Raw genomic sequence first — 16,765 nt, forward strand, 5'->3', positions numbered from 1 at the left:
TTACTGATGACATGAAACAGAAATTCACAATTTTGAAACCCCCCACACATGAGGATGAAAGTGGAAGGCCTTGCAATTGGAAAAGTTAAAACATTATTTTAGCCTTGGTAAATTAAACAGACGAACCACATGCAAGTGACATAGAATCAACCCCAACGTCCCCAACCATTAAAGACAATCAATCACTAAAACTCAATATCAAACAATTACCCATATAATATAAGAATTAGGGTAGGAAGGGGGGGAGGGTGAAGATAGGACTCGCTACTGGATACAACTGTTCCTTACAAATCCTTTGTCACTCTCAACAGCTATGTTCTGGAACAGAATTGCAGCAGCACCAAATTTTTTGGTTAAGAAGATGGACCTGGATTACATTATTTTTTAGATGAACCAAAACCTCCAAATCCCATTAAAGCTGCAACATCAGGGTCTCCTTCTTCAGTTTCTTCCTCTGCTGCCTTCTCTTTCTGGTCGTACAAGAAACTCAGTAATTATATAATATCCAAGGTAAACCATGCATGTCAAAAAAAGGCCATACACAATCATGTGCATGCCCCTCAGAGAGTAGATATTGGCAATAAGCTGATCAAGAAGGGCCAGGAATTCCAAACCTGACACAAAACAACTCTCTCAGCTTTTGCTTTTGCGCTTTTTTTTGGGTGGGGGTTGGGATTATGGAGGTGGGCGGTGGGAGATAAGCTATGTTAAACAGTAGGACAAGGATTTCACAGGAAATGCATTTTCTGGATAGTAGACATTGTTTGATTCATTGTAAACTTTTGCCTGCAATGCTGTTTTACATAATTTCTGGTTTTTTAAGGTCATTTTGCATTAAATCTTATTTCACAGGAAAATTTTCCTTTTCTGCCTTTTTTACATTGAAACAAACTGAACTATAGGAAAATATTTCATAAAAAATTTGGAAAAGAACGATTGAGTTTTAAATTCCAAGTCATGGGATGATAATATCCCCCATCATGTGGGGGAATTCTTTTCCTCAATCAACAATGCCCAAAATAAAAAATAAAAAACTAAAATTAAAGAAGGGCTCAAAAATAGTGGACAAATGGCAAAGAAACACAAATTTCTAAGTTGAAATTGATTTTCTACTAAAAACTTTCTGTTGAAGCAAACTGAGCTGAGAGGAACCCAAGTTTTACCCATTAAAAATGAATACCCTCAGGTCATAGGATCCAACTATGCCAGGCTCTGGGTGGGATAGTGTTATGGACTGCAGCTGGTATGAACCCAGCCCAACCTACCTGTCTAGGCTAATTCTCCCCTTTCCCCCCAAATGTCTATGCAGTTCAAGCAAGCTACTCAGCGTTTCTTACCTTTTTCTCTTTCTTCCTTTCTCGTCGCTGTCGCTTCCTTTCCTCCTCTTCTTGCTGCTGTTTCAGGATCCTTTCATCTAGATCTGAAGGCCAATATAAAACTGATCAATTCAATGAGAGGGCAGAGGGACTTTTAACCATTGGATTAGTGTCAGAAGGAATTCATGCTCTCACAAGTCTATGGGTGTCAAATGCATTCCAAAAAAAATTATTGGCCAAGAGGAATTGAACCCCAGAACCAAGGTCTCATGAGGTTCAGAGCATAAAACTAAATTAGGTCACGATAAGAGGACATTATTTCTTTTCGAGTCCTACCTTGCTCAGTAAAGCTTCCTGCAACTTTGCGCTTCTTAAGAATTTCAAATCGATTTTGGACCTGCACCATCAAAAGCTTCAAATTTAAGCTATGTAACATTGTAATCCTTATTACATGATGTATTTGTGATGCAAGAAACAACAAAGCCCAAGGCTCATCAATAGCATGAACAGTGAACACATCTTCAATCATTTTTGTCCATAATATTTCTTCATTGTTTACACGTCAAATGTTTCATATCTACCTTGTTTTCTGCCAAAATCCAAACTCAAGTCAATACAGCAGAGAAAACGTCTTCTCTACCAGTCTCATACATGTGGCACACACCTGGAAGGGCAATAACCATCACCATAATAATATATCTCACGGCTGACAATCGGTTACAAAGACCTACTTAAGCTATTGGCCAAAGATATCTATTTCATGTCACCAATCAATTTGAGACCTACTTCATCAATTCAGAGACACCATTTGCAAGGACGTAAAAAAAGAATAGCTTTTTGGTACTCCAGACCTAACTTAGATCAAGACTATACCCACACTTGCATAATTTCTATTCATTCATGTTTTCAAGAAAATGGAGCAGTTCATGCACGCTTTTTTCTTTTTTTTTTTTTGATGAAGTATGTATGTACCTGTTCAAGAGAAGCTCGTTCTACTCGCATTGACATACCCAAAGCTCTTTGATCTAAAAATAGTATCATGAGAGAACAATCAAACATGAATGTAGAACATCTAAGCAGTTTTCTGAAAGTACATGGAAACCTAAGCCAGGAAAAGAACTCACGCTTCTTTCCATTAATGTGGTCCAAGTAGTTTGCCGAATCCTTAACTACACATTCACAAACAGCACAATAGTATCCAGCCTGCAAAATAAGTAAATTTCAACGCTGATAGCTGAAATGAAACAGAGATTTAGCTTAAAACACGGAAATATGACTGCATATAATTTCTTTAGAAAAGGCAGGGATACTTATGCGCACACACACACACATACAAAAGATACAACACGTATAAAGGAAATCAAGGACAGAAAGATACAAAAGTAAACAAGAATAAAGAACAGACATGCCCAGAGGCAGCAAAACAATAAACAGAAGCAGTATTACAAGGGTAGTGATCACCCACAATAAATTGCTGTTCTAGAGCTCCCACTAATTAGCAGGCTTATTTTCTAGACAGAACACCAACTTAAGAGACCAATCAAAATCCTAATACTAAGAATTTCCTTCCTCCTCCTTTATAAAGTATCTTTGAAATGAGTACTTTCTGGAACTTTCCACTATTTTATGATAGCTTTTTTTTCTTAAGACCGATCCTCTTCATTGTTTCTGCCATCAATCACAGGACTCCCTGTAAATTTGTAACTCCTAAATTGCATCAGCTCACATCTCTAACTTCCAAATAAAAAACTGAGAATGAAACCAAATTGCAAAGGTTGCAACAAAATTCACTACTCAGTTAAGCAAAGGGTCATTAGCTCAATAGTTGTAACTAATACTAGAATTGAACTCCATTAAGCTCAAGAGTGTGGAGGAAAACTGAATTACATGAAAACACCACAACAGTACCTGCAATATTTACCTCAGAAATCTTAACAATCAACTTCTAAAATGGAGTGAAAAAGTATTCTAGGCCGCTGTTGGCATCAACCCAAAGAAGTGATACTTTTTGTGTTCATAATCAATGGAAAGATTCTATCCATGATCACAGTGTGTAAGTACCAAATAAACTGGCTTTTTTTAAGGGCAACACGTCAAAAGTATATTTCATAAGCAGAAGTGTTGAGATAGGCTAGTTACCCGATTGGGGGAACTAGTCCTAGTTGTGTTAGGATTGCAGTCCTAGTTGTGTTAGGATTACTCTTTTTCTTTCTTTTATTTTTTATTTTCCACTGTTTTATTGTATTTTCCTCCTCAGCCGAGTACTACTCTGGGATTCCTAGTTGTACTAGGAATTCCTAGTAGGATTAGGACTGAGGAGTTTTACTTCAATTACATGTACTTCAGATTACTATAAATAAAGGGCCTGGGTGATCGATTCAGATCACTCAAGCATTCATATTCAGAGCTGTCTACATGGTATCAGAGCCATCTCTGATCTGAAGAACAGCTTCCCCTCGATTTTTGTCTGGTTTCCATCTTCAACACACTCTCGGCTTCTGGTTCTCTTCTTCTCCAACTCTCTCGGACTCTACTTCATGCAGGGCAGCATCTTTGAGGTGATTCAATGAAGAATTAGCTGCTGCCCTCCATGACACCTCTCTGAAAATCATTCAAATACTGGGGTGATCTGAACCTGCCGCAGGTTTCCTCCAACCTTGGAGATCAAGCTGCTGCCCTAATCGAGCTGGATTTCTGGTTTTATTTGGAGATTAATTCCTGCACCTTCTGATCTACACCCTATTGTTTTCAAACTGCAGATCCAAAGCTGCAATTTTTTGCATTCAAACTGCAGATCTGAATTCAATCCACAGCAGATCCAAATCTGCAATTATTTTGCATTCAGATCTGTCCCTGCTGATCTAAATCTTCTCCAATTCAGGGCTTTTATTGGCTCATCCGAAGGGGCCACTATCTGGAGGACACTTTCTCTGCTACAAGGAAGACACTCGAACCTTGTTTCAGCCAGTTCTAAGGGCTGCAACTCATACAGCCTTAAAACCCAGGGCTCTACTCGATTAGGGTTTCCTATTACATCATCAGTTTTTTCTGATTTTTGAAGGAACTTTACATGATGTCGACATCACTTCAGCTGACTACGATGGATCTTCTCGACGAGTATCTTCCTTTTGCTTCTCCCACCAAACTAGATGGGACAAACTATTTAATGTGGTCCAGATCCACTTACCTTACAGTTGCTGGCCGTGGCTACGGACACCTTACGGCACTACTCCTATCCCTCACGAAGAAGGAGCTGCCAAGACTAAATGGTTATCCACTCGACTCCATGGTCATGTCATACCTTATTCATTCTATGCATCCTTCAATTGCATCGGGCTACCTTCTCCTGAGACACTTGCTGCCCGGATATGGAAGGCTGCCAAAGACACCTATTCACGGGTAGGGAATGATGCTCAGGTCTCTACGAATTAAGGAAGAAAATCCATGACACAAGCGGAATGATTCGTCAATCCCTCAATACTATGCTGAACTCCGCAAGTATTGGCAAGAACTTGATCATTACTCTCGATTATCAGCCCACTAATGCCACTGACATTGCTGCCTACGAGAAAGCATATTGACAAAATTAGGGTTTATGATTTTTTGGCTGGACTTAATGTGGAATACGACCCAATTAGGGTTCAGATTCTAGGCAAAGACCCTTTCCCTACATTGGAGCAGTCTTATGCCTTGGTTATGATGAAGATCGCCGAAGAACTGCTATGCTCAATACTACAATTCCGGATCGATCGGCATTGCAGACCGGGGCTGGTTCTACTCCTTGATTCTTGATACTTCTAAATTTGAGAAGACACGGTTAAATGTGAGCATTGTGGAAAATTGTGGCACACCAAGGCCACTGTTGGAAGATACATGGCAAACCAGCCGACTTTGAGGCTAAACGTGCTTGCTCGCAAATCGAAAAACAAAGCTAATCATCTAAGCTGTCACTCCTACCCCTCCCCTACGACCTTTGGACTATCAAGGATGAACTTCGGAGCTTTCCGTCGTATGTTACTGAGGCTTCATTGCTACAACAACACCTGCCAATTCTTCCACTCCTCCGGAGTTCAAATGTAGCTCACTCAGGTATTTCTTTTGTTGGTCGTGCATCGGTAGTCTCCTCTCCCTGGATCATAGACTCCGGTGCCATCGATCATATGTTGGATCCTCCAAGTATCTTTACTCGTTACTCTCCTACATCACGGTAAAGACAAAGTACGAGTAGGCGATGGCTCTCTCTCCTCTATCTCCGGAAAGGGCTCCATCGGTTGCACACCTTCCTTACGTTATCATCATTTTACATATTCCTAAATTTACCACTAATCTTCTTTCTATCAGTAGTCTTACCGTGACCTAAATTGTAAAGTAACCTTTTTCCTTCACACTGTGTGTTTCGGGATCGGCAGCGGGGCGACGATTGGATGTGGTAAGATGCATGGTGGATTGTACCGCTTGATCTTGGGAGTCTTACTTCACCTTGCCTTTGGCTTCTCCCATCCCTCAAAGTGCGTTAGTTTCTTCTAAACTTCACCAATGGCATAATAGACTAGGTCACCCCCTTTAGGAACATTATCCCTTTTATTTCCAGCATTAGCTAAAGAATGTCATAAAGATGATTTTTTGTGAAGCCTGTGTTTTGGCTAAACAACACCGTTCTACTTATTCTATTTCTAATAAAAGAAGCTCTTCTCCTTTTAATATTGTTCACTCTGATGTTTGGGGGCCTAGCCGCAAACCATCCCTTAAAGGCCACCGTTGGTTTGTTTCTTTCATTGATTGTTATTCTAGGTGTACATGGGTATATTTAATGCACAACAAAAGTGAAGTTTTCTCTTGTTTTCAAAATTTTCATAAAATGATTCAGACCAATACTGTCACTCTCAAGATATTGCGTAGTGACAATGGTAAAGAATACATGGATGGTCGGTTCAGCGATGCCTTGCTGCCCATGGAATACTCCATCGAGACCGGTTGTGTTGATACCTGCCCAAAATGGTGTGGCTGAAAGAAAAAACCGCCACCTTCTTGAGGTGACTCGGGCTCTTATGTTTGCCCATTCTGTCTCTTCCCAATATTGGGGAGATGCTGTCCTAACGCTGCCTATCTTATCAATAGGCTCCCTACTCGAGTCCTTGACTGCGCCACCCCGCTTCATTACTGAGGGTCCTCCACCTTGTTGTCCCACCAAAGGAGTTTGGGTTCTGTTATGTTCGCGATACCCGATCTCCGGCAAGCTTGAACCCGTGGGACCCGGTGTATTTTTTTAGGTTACTCTCCTTCCCAAAAGGGATATAAGTGTCATCATCCTCCTACCCGTCGCACCTTCACCAGTATGGATGTTGTCTTTCATGAAACTCTATCTTATTATCACCCCACACCTTCTTGGGGAGACTTTTGGTGAAGATGTGATGGTTGACCTTCCCATACGGACCGGACGAGTCCAACTACCTATTTCACCCACCCCTCAACCGATGTTGTTTCCTCCCCTCTCCCTCTCCTACTTCCCCACGGCTTTTCCCCGGGGGAGAACTTAGAGGATGCTGAAAATCCTATTGGTGATAATTCCCTTCGGGGAGGTGACTCGATCCAACAAACCATTAGGGAATTTGAAGAAAATTAACGACTCTAATCTCAAAACATATCACAGGGGACATTCCCAATACAAGCGACTTCCATCCACGCGTAGCTCCAAGACCACCACAATTGTCGCCACGGAACCGATCGATCTCCGGGTAACATATCCTCTCCTTCATCTCTGATTTACCTATTGCTCATCGTAAAGGTGTTCGGGCTTGTACCAAAGACCCCATTTCTCATGTAGTCTCTTATGACTCCCTTTCTCCATCATTTCGTACATTTGTCTCCTCTCTTTCTATTCGTATTCCCCAAAATTGGCGGGAAGCTTTTGCGGATGGCAAGTGGAAAGCGGCAATGATGGAAGAAATGCAAGCCTTAAAAAAGAATAATACATGGGAACTTGTGGTTCTTCCTCCAGGAAAGAAACCAGTTGGATGTAAGTGGGTGTTTGTGGTGAAACAGAAGGTAGATGGCACTGTGGATCGATACAAAGCACGTTTGGTTGCAAAAGGATTTACTCAGACCTATGGGATCGATTACCAGGTTCTTTTATTTTTTATTTTCCACTGTTTTATTGTATTTTCCTCCTCAGCCGAGTACTACTCTGGGATTCCTAGTTGTACTAGGAATTCCTAGTAGGATTAGGACTGAGGAGTTTTACTTCAATTACATGTACTTCAGATTACTATAAATAAAGGGCCTGGGTGATCGATTCAGATCACTCAAGCATTCATATTCAGAGCTGTCTACAAGAAGAAATAAGCTTCTGGTCTTTAGAAGTGACACACTCCAATTTGCTTAGAGTTTGACTCAGTTATAAGAATCCAAACCCCTTGATACATGATGTGTGAATAATGTAGGCCAGTCACAAGTGATAACCAGTCCACATTCCACGAGAGCATCAAACTTCAGGTTCAGGAACAGAAAATACTTCGATCGGTTTTCCGATTTGCAGGAAATTTCAAAACAATAAAATCAAAAACAAGAAATCGAAGAAGGGAAGAAGAAGATAGAGTAGTCTCTCTCAGACTCAGGTCTCTCACCCATGGCCTCTCACCATACTCACAGAGCAGACCACAAAGCTATGTTTTTTCCTCAATCTCATTAATTAAATTCTTGTACAAGGATTTAACCCCATACAAACTTATGTAGAAGACTCAAACACTAAAAACAAAGGCCTAATCCAATCCTTAACTAATAAGATAAACATAAACTGACTAAGAAACTAAAATAATGAAATAACTAACTCAAAATAGGACTCTAACTAAACAAATGAAGTAAATTCCATTTTCCTACTTTCTACCTATATTTTAGGCCCATTATATTGGCCCACTACAAAGAAAACACATGGGATCAAAGGCCTAATACCTACATAACCCAACCTAAAGCTTATTTCCAAAAAAATAAGCCCTCTAAGTGACTTATCTACATCAATTCTCCCATGCTTGAAAAAAAAAGAGGAGTTTGGTAGAGATGTCAAATCAGACTTGCACGATCATCCTTCAATGGGAAGTAGAATTTAGCAACCTTTGACTCTATCTGCCATCCCTCCATGGCTCTGATACCAAATAATGTAGACTAGTCACAAGTGTAACCAGTCCACAAGAGGATCGCAAACTTCAGGTTCAGCAACAGGTAAATACTTCGATCGGTTCTCCGATTTACAGGAAATGTCAAAACAATAAAATCAAAAACAAGAAATCAAAGACGGGAAGAAGAAGATAGGGTAGTCTCTCACCGTATAGTGGTCACTCACCATACACTCTCACAGAGCAAAGCACAAAGCTATGTCCCCTTCCCCCCCCTCCCCTAATCTCATTAATCAAATTCGTTTCGTGTACAAGGATGTATCTCTTACAAACTTGTATAAAAGACCCAAACACTAAAGAGGAAAGGTCTAACCCAATCCTTAGCTAATAAGGTAACATAAACTGACTAAGAAACTAACTCAAAATAGGCTTTAACTACACTAATGAAGTAAATCCCGTTTTTCTACTTTCTACCCATATTTTAGGCCCATTATATTGGCCCATTACAAAGAAAACCCATGTGATCAAAGGCCCAACACCTACATAACCCAAAGCTTATTTCCAATAAAATAAGCCCTCTAAGTGACTTATCTACATCAGTGAAAGGGAATTATACAAAATATTTGTGACGCAATTAGATGTTGGATTCATTAGGGATTATTTGGGATTAACATGCAATATTTAGTTTATTTTATTCTCTTTATTTTAGGAAGTTGAGTAGATACATAGGGGATTTTGCTTGGGGTTATTTAGTTTCTATTTCAGTTAGTTTCTTCTTTTAGTTGGTTTCCAATTTAGTTAGATTTCTATTTTCATGCAAGAGAGTCTATATATTCAATGTAACACGACTGAGAGAACCCGATTGGAAAAGAATAAAATTTTGAGTTGATTGAAGGTTTTAGCAGAGTTGTTGTTGACGTACATCTTCTCCCCTCTCCCCCTTCCATTATTTTGTCTCTCCTCTTCTCTCTTCCTCTTTTGTTCCTCTCATATATGTGATCCATCCTTCACCCTCGAATTTCATTGAGTCCCTTGGTCATGGTACCCCCGTTCCAGCGGTGCCATAGTTTTTTCAAAATCAGGTTAGAACCCTCCATCCCTTTTTTTTTTTTCCCTCACCTCTTGAGAGTGATTAATCCAACACCAGACGACACTAAACTAAGGGGTTCAGTTTCGAAACTCTGTTCTGATCGAGGGATATGTAGCAGCAATCATACATGAGACTGCAACCTTCGCTGGTTTGCTTTCAGAGGAATTAATTCAGCTTCTTGGTTGCTGGTTCAACCGATAGAGGAGTAAATACGAGGTAACCCTACCTCAGTTGGGAGATTCGAAGCCATCTAAAGCCATACCCAGAGCTCTAATCGAGTTTTCTCTCTCTCGTTGGCGCTGGTTCACAAGCTGGAGGTAGGAGATGACTGATTGCTTTTGTTTTTAGAACCCTTGGTCTGGTTTTTCCATTATAACCCTCCTTTATTTCAGTATAATTTCGTATCCCTATTTTGTGTCCCATTCCAAGTATACCCCTACCACCTCCCATTAACACGTTATGGTTCATTCACTTGTTTCTTTTTATATAGTTGATTCCATTTAATTACAATACTGCCATTCCATTATAACTTTCAGTTATTTACCATTCTGCCATTGCTCTTATAAAACTTCAAATATTTACTGTTTCGCCACTTGTGCTTATGATTCGAGTTATCTAACACTTGGGTGAGACTGTAAGCAATCTGAGTCAGGTTTTCGAACCCTGGATCCGCATCAATTTGCCACCTTCCAGCTCCCAGAAATGGAACTTCCCCATACTTGCAGCAATGCCTTCAACAGCTACCTCCACGCATCCCCCACCCCAAAATTCTGGCTGACCAGATCAGGTATGCATAGGGAATAGATGTGGAGCAGCATTCACTGTTCTTGAGAGCAACTGCCACAGATGGGGAAGTTTCCTCTGCTTTACAAATGTTGTGAATCACAAATGTCCTTCCAGCACCAAATACCACATCTACTTCCTGACTTCAATAACAGAATTGATGCCTTACACCTCTGCCAAGTTCTGATACGGCATTACCATCAACCTCAGTTCTTTTGACATTGTCTCTATCTGATGTTCTGCCAAATACTTTATGATGATTTAAGGATGATGAAAAATCTCAACTCTTCTTCAGTGCATGCATCCTTCAGGAGGGGAGGGGGGGGGGGGGGAGTCCATTGTAACACTACAGATCATCAAATCCTTCCCATTGTAGTCTGAAGAACTTAGCATCACACAAGGAGATGCATCCAGTCATGAATGCAGCATTGGTGGAGTCTGTGGGTGTTCCTTTGCCATAATCACAAGCAAAGAATAGTTCTTCTAAGCCTGCAATGGCCAACAGCAACGATTTTGTTAATCTTACTATGGCAGTTCAAGGCATCGCCAAGATTGATGTTGTGGTAGGCGAAGGGGCAGCTGTCAGGACTCATTCAATTTGTTCTTAGAATGGCATTTTTGGGTTCCATTTTGTCTTAGTTTGCTTCTCTGAGGTGGAAAGCCTCAGTGTGGCTATTATGTGTTGTTTTCTTGGGGTTTCCTCATTTTACTTACCTATCATTTTTTCTAATAAAAGATGCTTTATTGATACAAAATATTGAAAAGATACGAGAGAAGAGACGCAAAACAGGCAAGGTGCCCCTTGCACAAACCAAACGAGACAAACAAACAATAAAATATGGGCAGATACATGCAGCACTGCCAAAGGCCAGGCTCTGGCTCAATTGCAAACCTGTTACCCTGCCCTCTGAAATCATAGATGGCGAGGCGATGGCGACACCTAGGTGACAAGGCAAGGCTTGTCAAGGCTACCAGTTGCCTTAGGTTTTAAGGTGCCCAAACCCAGATGACGAAGGAAATATACCTGTAATATGCCTAAAAATCACCTAGGCGCCATGGCCTCACCTTGGCACCATGACAACTATGCTAAAAATTGAGAGACAGTTCAGACATAACGTACTTTCAAAAGGAACATCCGACAAGTTCCATTGGTTACTACACACTACTCTACCTTGTATTATGATATATGAAGTATGAGAGAGAAATAGAGTGGATCAATCCAAACATAATTACACCATAGAGAAGCAAGAATCAACAAGAATTATACATATGTGCTCCTGAATCTGGAATCACTCCAACGAAGCAGGAATTAGTCCACAAAAAAAGTAACTTTAGAGAATAAGAATGCATGCCAAACATGGCCCTAGAGGGCTTAGAGACTCATAACAGGAGCCCTAATATCTTCCACTTCCAGTTTGCTGATGACATGGAAATTTTCTGATCATCTCACATAATGAATTGCGTGTCTTGGGGAACAATTTTCCAATGTTTTAAATTCATTTCAGGATTAGATTCCAACTTTTCCAAGCTACTTTGGGCCTGAAAAGCTTTTCACCAACTGGTTTTTATCATTAGTTTATTTAGGTCTCCCCTTGGATGCTTCCTACAACATGTCAAGTGTGTTTGAACCACTTAGTCTCAGGTCAGTGAATCTTTTCAATTGGAAGATCTCCTGTATGGAGAATTACGCATTATGGAAAATACACATTCCAGTTGACTGGGCCTGAAAAGCTTTTAAAAAGCTGGTTTTTTGCGCCCATTGTAGAGTTGGAACTTTATCATCAGTTTATTTAGGTCTCCCCTTGGATGCTTCCTACAACATGTCAAGTGTGTTTGAACCACTTCGTCTCAGGTCAATGAATCTTTTCAAGTTGAAGATCTCCTGTATGGAGAATTACGCATTATGGAAAAATACACATTCTAGTTGACTGGGCCTAATTCTAATTGTTTTGCTCTGAAGCAAAGATATCCACTGGTTCAAACACGTTGAGTGGAAGCTGGACAGGTGGATAGCAAGCAATTTAGGAGTTAACTGTACCAAAAGCTTCACTTCCAAGTTCCAAATGTTCCCGTAGAGAATATATCTTTCAATAGTGACAGTAATGATTGATCACAATATGGGGTTTCAACTAAAGAGAGTTCTTTGGGGATGCATTTAAGTCCCCATTCGGTAAACCATAACCAAATTTGTTTACCTAAACAACAAGGTGGCATTGGCATCAAGAATGCCTACTCAGTCAATTAAACCATTCTACGTAGTTATGTAAATGCCTAAGGAAATTAGACACAGCCTGACAGCTAATGGCGAAAGATAATAATTTATAAATGTAAAGGAGTTGGTGATCTCGTAGGCCCTGTTCGTAGAAGGTTCAGAACCTTACAGAGTACAAATGTTCATTATAACCTTTTTTTTTTTTAACTTTTGTTGTTCTTACTATTTTTTTGGGTAGCCTTATCCTTTACATGATTCTCCCGTGCTAATAACATCCTTTACTCATCCATACACACACACAGAAAGAGAGAGGATCATTGAATGCAAGAGAATAGAAAGATATCTACGTCCCAAAAACTAAATAAGTCAACATTAAAAAAAAAAAGGTATCAAAAGCACAACCAAGAATATACATATATCCGTTATCAACTAAACATGAAATCAACAAGAATGCATAAGCAAATTCTATTGCACAACAAATAAGGGAGAAAAAAGTACCTGCTGACTTAAAGGTGCTATTGGGGTAACAACCTGCAACAAAAGTTGTCACAAGTCATAAGCTAGAAACAGTACCCCAAATACCACTAAAATCAAAAGTACATTAAACATCTGATTTGTATTAGGAGGAAAAAAAGATAAAATAAATGTAGGCTCCAAAAAACAAGGAGATTGATCTGGAAACTAAATAGAGAAAGATAAAATTGCAGAAGTATCCTTGCAAGATGATTAAACATGCCCATTATATGTTTACTTAGTAAAGAATTTCCACATGAATGAGGGATGCATCATACACAACAGGAAGCCTAAAAGGATCAGTAGCAAAAGGCTCAACACAAACAATATTATGAAAATTATTTACACTTCATATTAATTGAAGTACCTCTCAGAATAGTTAAATCATAGTCAAATAAAAAGAAATCATGATCACTAGTACAACACTCCCAAAGTTTCTAAAACTTTACTAGTATAACAAAGTTAAAAACATTACAAGAGAAACCTAAACAGCTATTTCAACAATAAAAGTACAGTTGAGAGAAACTGACAAACCTGGGTTTTTCCCAGGCGAGAATCTAGGTCTACTTCATAATCCCTGTGCTTTAAGGGCTTCCTTTGCACCGGAGGACCTTTTGCTGCAAATGAATTATTAAAAACGAAACATTCAAATAACTTGTAAACAACCAGATTTTTCAACTACTTCATATCATATTTCCATAAAAAACAAACAACCCCCCCCCCCCCCCTCTCAACACACAGAATATAAACTAGAAAAATAATTGAATCAAAACCACTTACATTTGGATTTAAACCGTCCCTCCTCATCCTCCTGCATCACAATGCAAATTTAAAAAGAACAATAGTGAGTCAAAACATACAAGATTAATTCGGAAGCTCACAATTTAATCACTATACCAGCATACCTTCTCCTCCCTTTCGCGAGCTCGTTCTGCATATTCTTCTCGGTTAAATTTCCTTCGATATGTATTGTCAACTCCAACGGCCTACAGATAGACAACAAAAGTAACAATTCCACATCAACCATATCATTCATCCTAAACAAACACATAAGAAAAGAAGACAACTCATTTATTTGAACTGTCTCACAAAATGAAGCTCACATTATTGCCAGGCTGAGCCATCGCTTGAAAATCTGCACCCAATTGCTCTTAAAATTTGAAAACCGTAGATTAGAATATCCGGATGCTATTTGCGAGAAATCAACAATATTAGCACTGGAAGCATCTCGTTATTAGATTAAAAAAAAAAGCATCAAAATAACATATTTGAACACAAACCCCACCAATAACACAAGTTCATTGAATTCAAAACTCTATACATACACATATGACTTGATTCATGACTTTGCACAGAGAACACAAATTAAAGTAATAAGTTCTGGAGGAAAGTTCAGAAAGGATAAAAGAGATAGTGAGGAATGAAAACGTACTACCAACTTATGATGTCGAAAAGTAACGAACCCTAATGCTGGATTCGCATTCTGCACTGTGAAACGGAAAGGTTATGAACGAGAAATTTAATAGGAAACTTTTTTCCCTGTTTTGCTACTCAACTGATGAATTTGAACAAGTACAGAACCAAAGCTCTGAATGACAGAAATGGTTTTGAGACCTGCTTCCCGTTGGGAAGGCAGGGCATGCCTTGTGAGGAGCATAGTGAGACGGGGGCAGCCGAGTCAACTATGTTTTGGATTAATGACAATAGAATAGCAACAGATGGCAAACAGGGCGTTTGGTCTAGTGGTATGATTCTCGCTTCGGGTGCGAGAGGTCGCGAGTTCGATTCTCGCAACGCCCCCATTTATCAAAATTTTTTTTTTTCTTTTTTTTCGAGGTAGAGTCTTTGTCATTTTTTTATTTTTTATTTTATTTTTTTTAATGAAAATGTAATCACACAAACCACACACCAATCCCAAAAAGATTAACTGACTTTTAAGATCGTGGAATGACGGATATACACAACAGACACTACACTCACACACTCACTCATTCACTCATTTTTCATACGTCTTGTCTTGTGAGTAGAGGACCAATGAATTCACCTATTCACAAATTTTTTTGTTTTTTTCTTTGAGTAAAACAAACTAAAATTAATTAATAAGATATACATCAAAGTTTATATTACAAAACGATTGTTCTCCAAGGAGAGTACAAAAAGCTAAGTGTTGCATAATTAGGACCACTGGGTCATCCAAGCAAGTCATCATTTTTAACACAAAAAAATCTGGCAAAAACTTGAGCAATGCAGGAAGGAGATGTGATGGCCAGGATTCTGTAGAAGAAGTCAGCAGCATTGTGAGAACTTCTCTGTGGTGGCACCATAGTTCAGTTATCAAATAGTAATTCTTCTGTAGAAGAAGTCAGCAGCATTGTGAGAACTTCTCTGTGGTGGCACCATAGTTTAGTTATCAAATAGGAATTCTTTCATGCTTGACTAATTCCTATTAGAATACCAACCATCTCCGTTTTTGCTTTGCTCTTCAGTTTTTCAAAACCTGCAACTATCAGCGGAAACAAAATGCAATAAGCCGAGGCAAATGATACTAATGCGTTAGCAACTCCTGCACAAATCAATACGTAGTGGTTAATAACAAGGAATAGAGAGATTAACTAAACAATTATCAACAGATAAACACGAATCAATAACAATAAAATCCATAGAGTTCTGATGAGGGGGAGAAATGTTAAGATTATACAACCAACGATTCATTTGTTCACAAAATTGAGCCATATCCAATCATGCCATTGTTGGCAAAATAGGTGATCATGAAGAGAATGCTCTCTTTGCCTCCTTGAAGAAACCTTTTGCCTTTCTCATTGAAACCTAACCACAAGGTGCTGCACTGCGTGGGTCGACTGCTAGCCGATTGAGTCTAGCGTAAGTCTAGGATTGGCCGTATATTTGACCCTTTGACACCCCACCCTATTTAACATAGTAAGCCATAGTATTTAACAAGTATAGCCCTTTGGATCCAATTATTATCGTCTCCAATTATCTGCCCCTCCAATTTCTCCAATTCCTCTAATAGGGGGGAGTGGACACCACCCAGGTAGTATGTTCGGGCAGGGGATAGGGTGGTCATTTCCGGCCCCCTATGAGAGGAATTGGAGGAAATAAAGGGACAGTTAATTGGAGACGATAAAGATCCCTTTGGATCTGGCTCCATTTTGGGTCTCGAACCAAAAAAGAAAAAACAATAACAAAAGAATTTTCCCTTTTTTCCAGTAGGGAATTGTAAAGGCTATATGTTAAAAGTTTTCCTATATTATTTCGCTTGGTTGAACCACATGGAAAGGTGATGCAGCAATTTCTACTATTTATTTTTTGTGTTTACAACAATTTCGATGATTTGATATTTATTAGGGAATAGTCTAATTGGCTTTATGATGGATTTCATTCTCAAATTCAATCATGTCTTCTTGTATATTGGCATTTTTTCCTTAAATTTTTAGTTATTATTTTCGATAATTTTCTTTATTGTTTCAATTTTTCAGTGTCTTACTTTACTATGGCCGACCTTGTTTGGGCTAAAACTTCCTAATTTATATGGACCCTATGGTTTATTTGTTCACAAAACATCCACCTCATCTAACCTATCATGTGGTAAATATTAATGCTTCTTAGATCCCACAAAAAGATTTTTTACTTGGATCTTTCCATTTGGACTGAATTTTTGGGTGACTTGAATAGGAATCCTTATCCCCTCCAATTCGCTACCCCCTTCAATTCTTTCAATTCC

The 16,765-nt window shown here is 39.2% G+C and overlaps 1 protein-coding gene and 1 non-coding gene across 5 annotated transcripts; one reads left to right on the top strand and one right to left on the bottom strand.

The window, feature by feature from the left end:
- Window positions 1–270: 270 nt before the first annotated feature.
- LOC122660471 (zinc finger matrin-type protein 2) lies at window positions 271–14,667 on the bottom strand. 4 transcript variants are annotated; one of them, XM_043855788.1, is made up of 11 exons: window positions 14,460–14,667; window positions 14,127–14,215; window positions 13,929–14,009; window positions 13,804–13,831; window positions 13,558–13,640; window positions 13,009–13,041; window positions 2,441–2,519; window positions 2,289–2,341; window positions 1,653–1,713; window positions 1,338–1,420; window positions 271–470 (listed from the first exon to the last, which is right to left on the bottom strand). In XM_043855788.1, exons 2-11 carry the CDS (start codon window positions 14,145–14,147, stop codon window positions 378–380), a joined length of 615 nt encoding a protein of 204 aa, XP_043711723.1. In that variant the 5' UTR covers window positions 14,148–14,215; window positions 14,460–14,667; the 3' UTR covers window positions 271–377. The 4 variants fall into 4 exon arrangements, with proteins under 4 accessions (XP_043711723.1, XP_043711719.1, XP_043711720.1 ...); XM_043855784.1 differs by having other exon boundaries at window positions 13,804–13,834; XM_043855785.1 differs by having other exon boundaries at window positions 13,804–13,834; window positions 14,127–14,211; window positions 14,456–14,667.
- An 84-nt stretch (window positions 14,668–14,751) lies between these two features.
- On the top strand, window positions 14,752–14,823 carry TRNAP-CGG. Its single transcript has one exon. It is a non-coding gene; the product is annotated as a tRNA-Pro (tRNA).
- The last annotated feature ends 1,942 nt before the right edge of the window (window positions 14,824–16,765 follow it).

The sequence above is a fragment of the Telopea speciosissima genome, chromosome 4 (genome assembly GCF_018873765.1).
Source record: "Telopea speciosissima isolate NSW1024214 ecotype Mountain lineage chromosome 4, Tspe_v1, whole genome shotgun sequence".
Classification (NCBI taxonomy): Eukaryota; Viridiplantae; Streptophyta; class Magnoliopsida; order Proteales; family Proteaceae; genus Telopea; species Telopea speciosissima.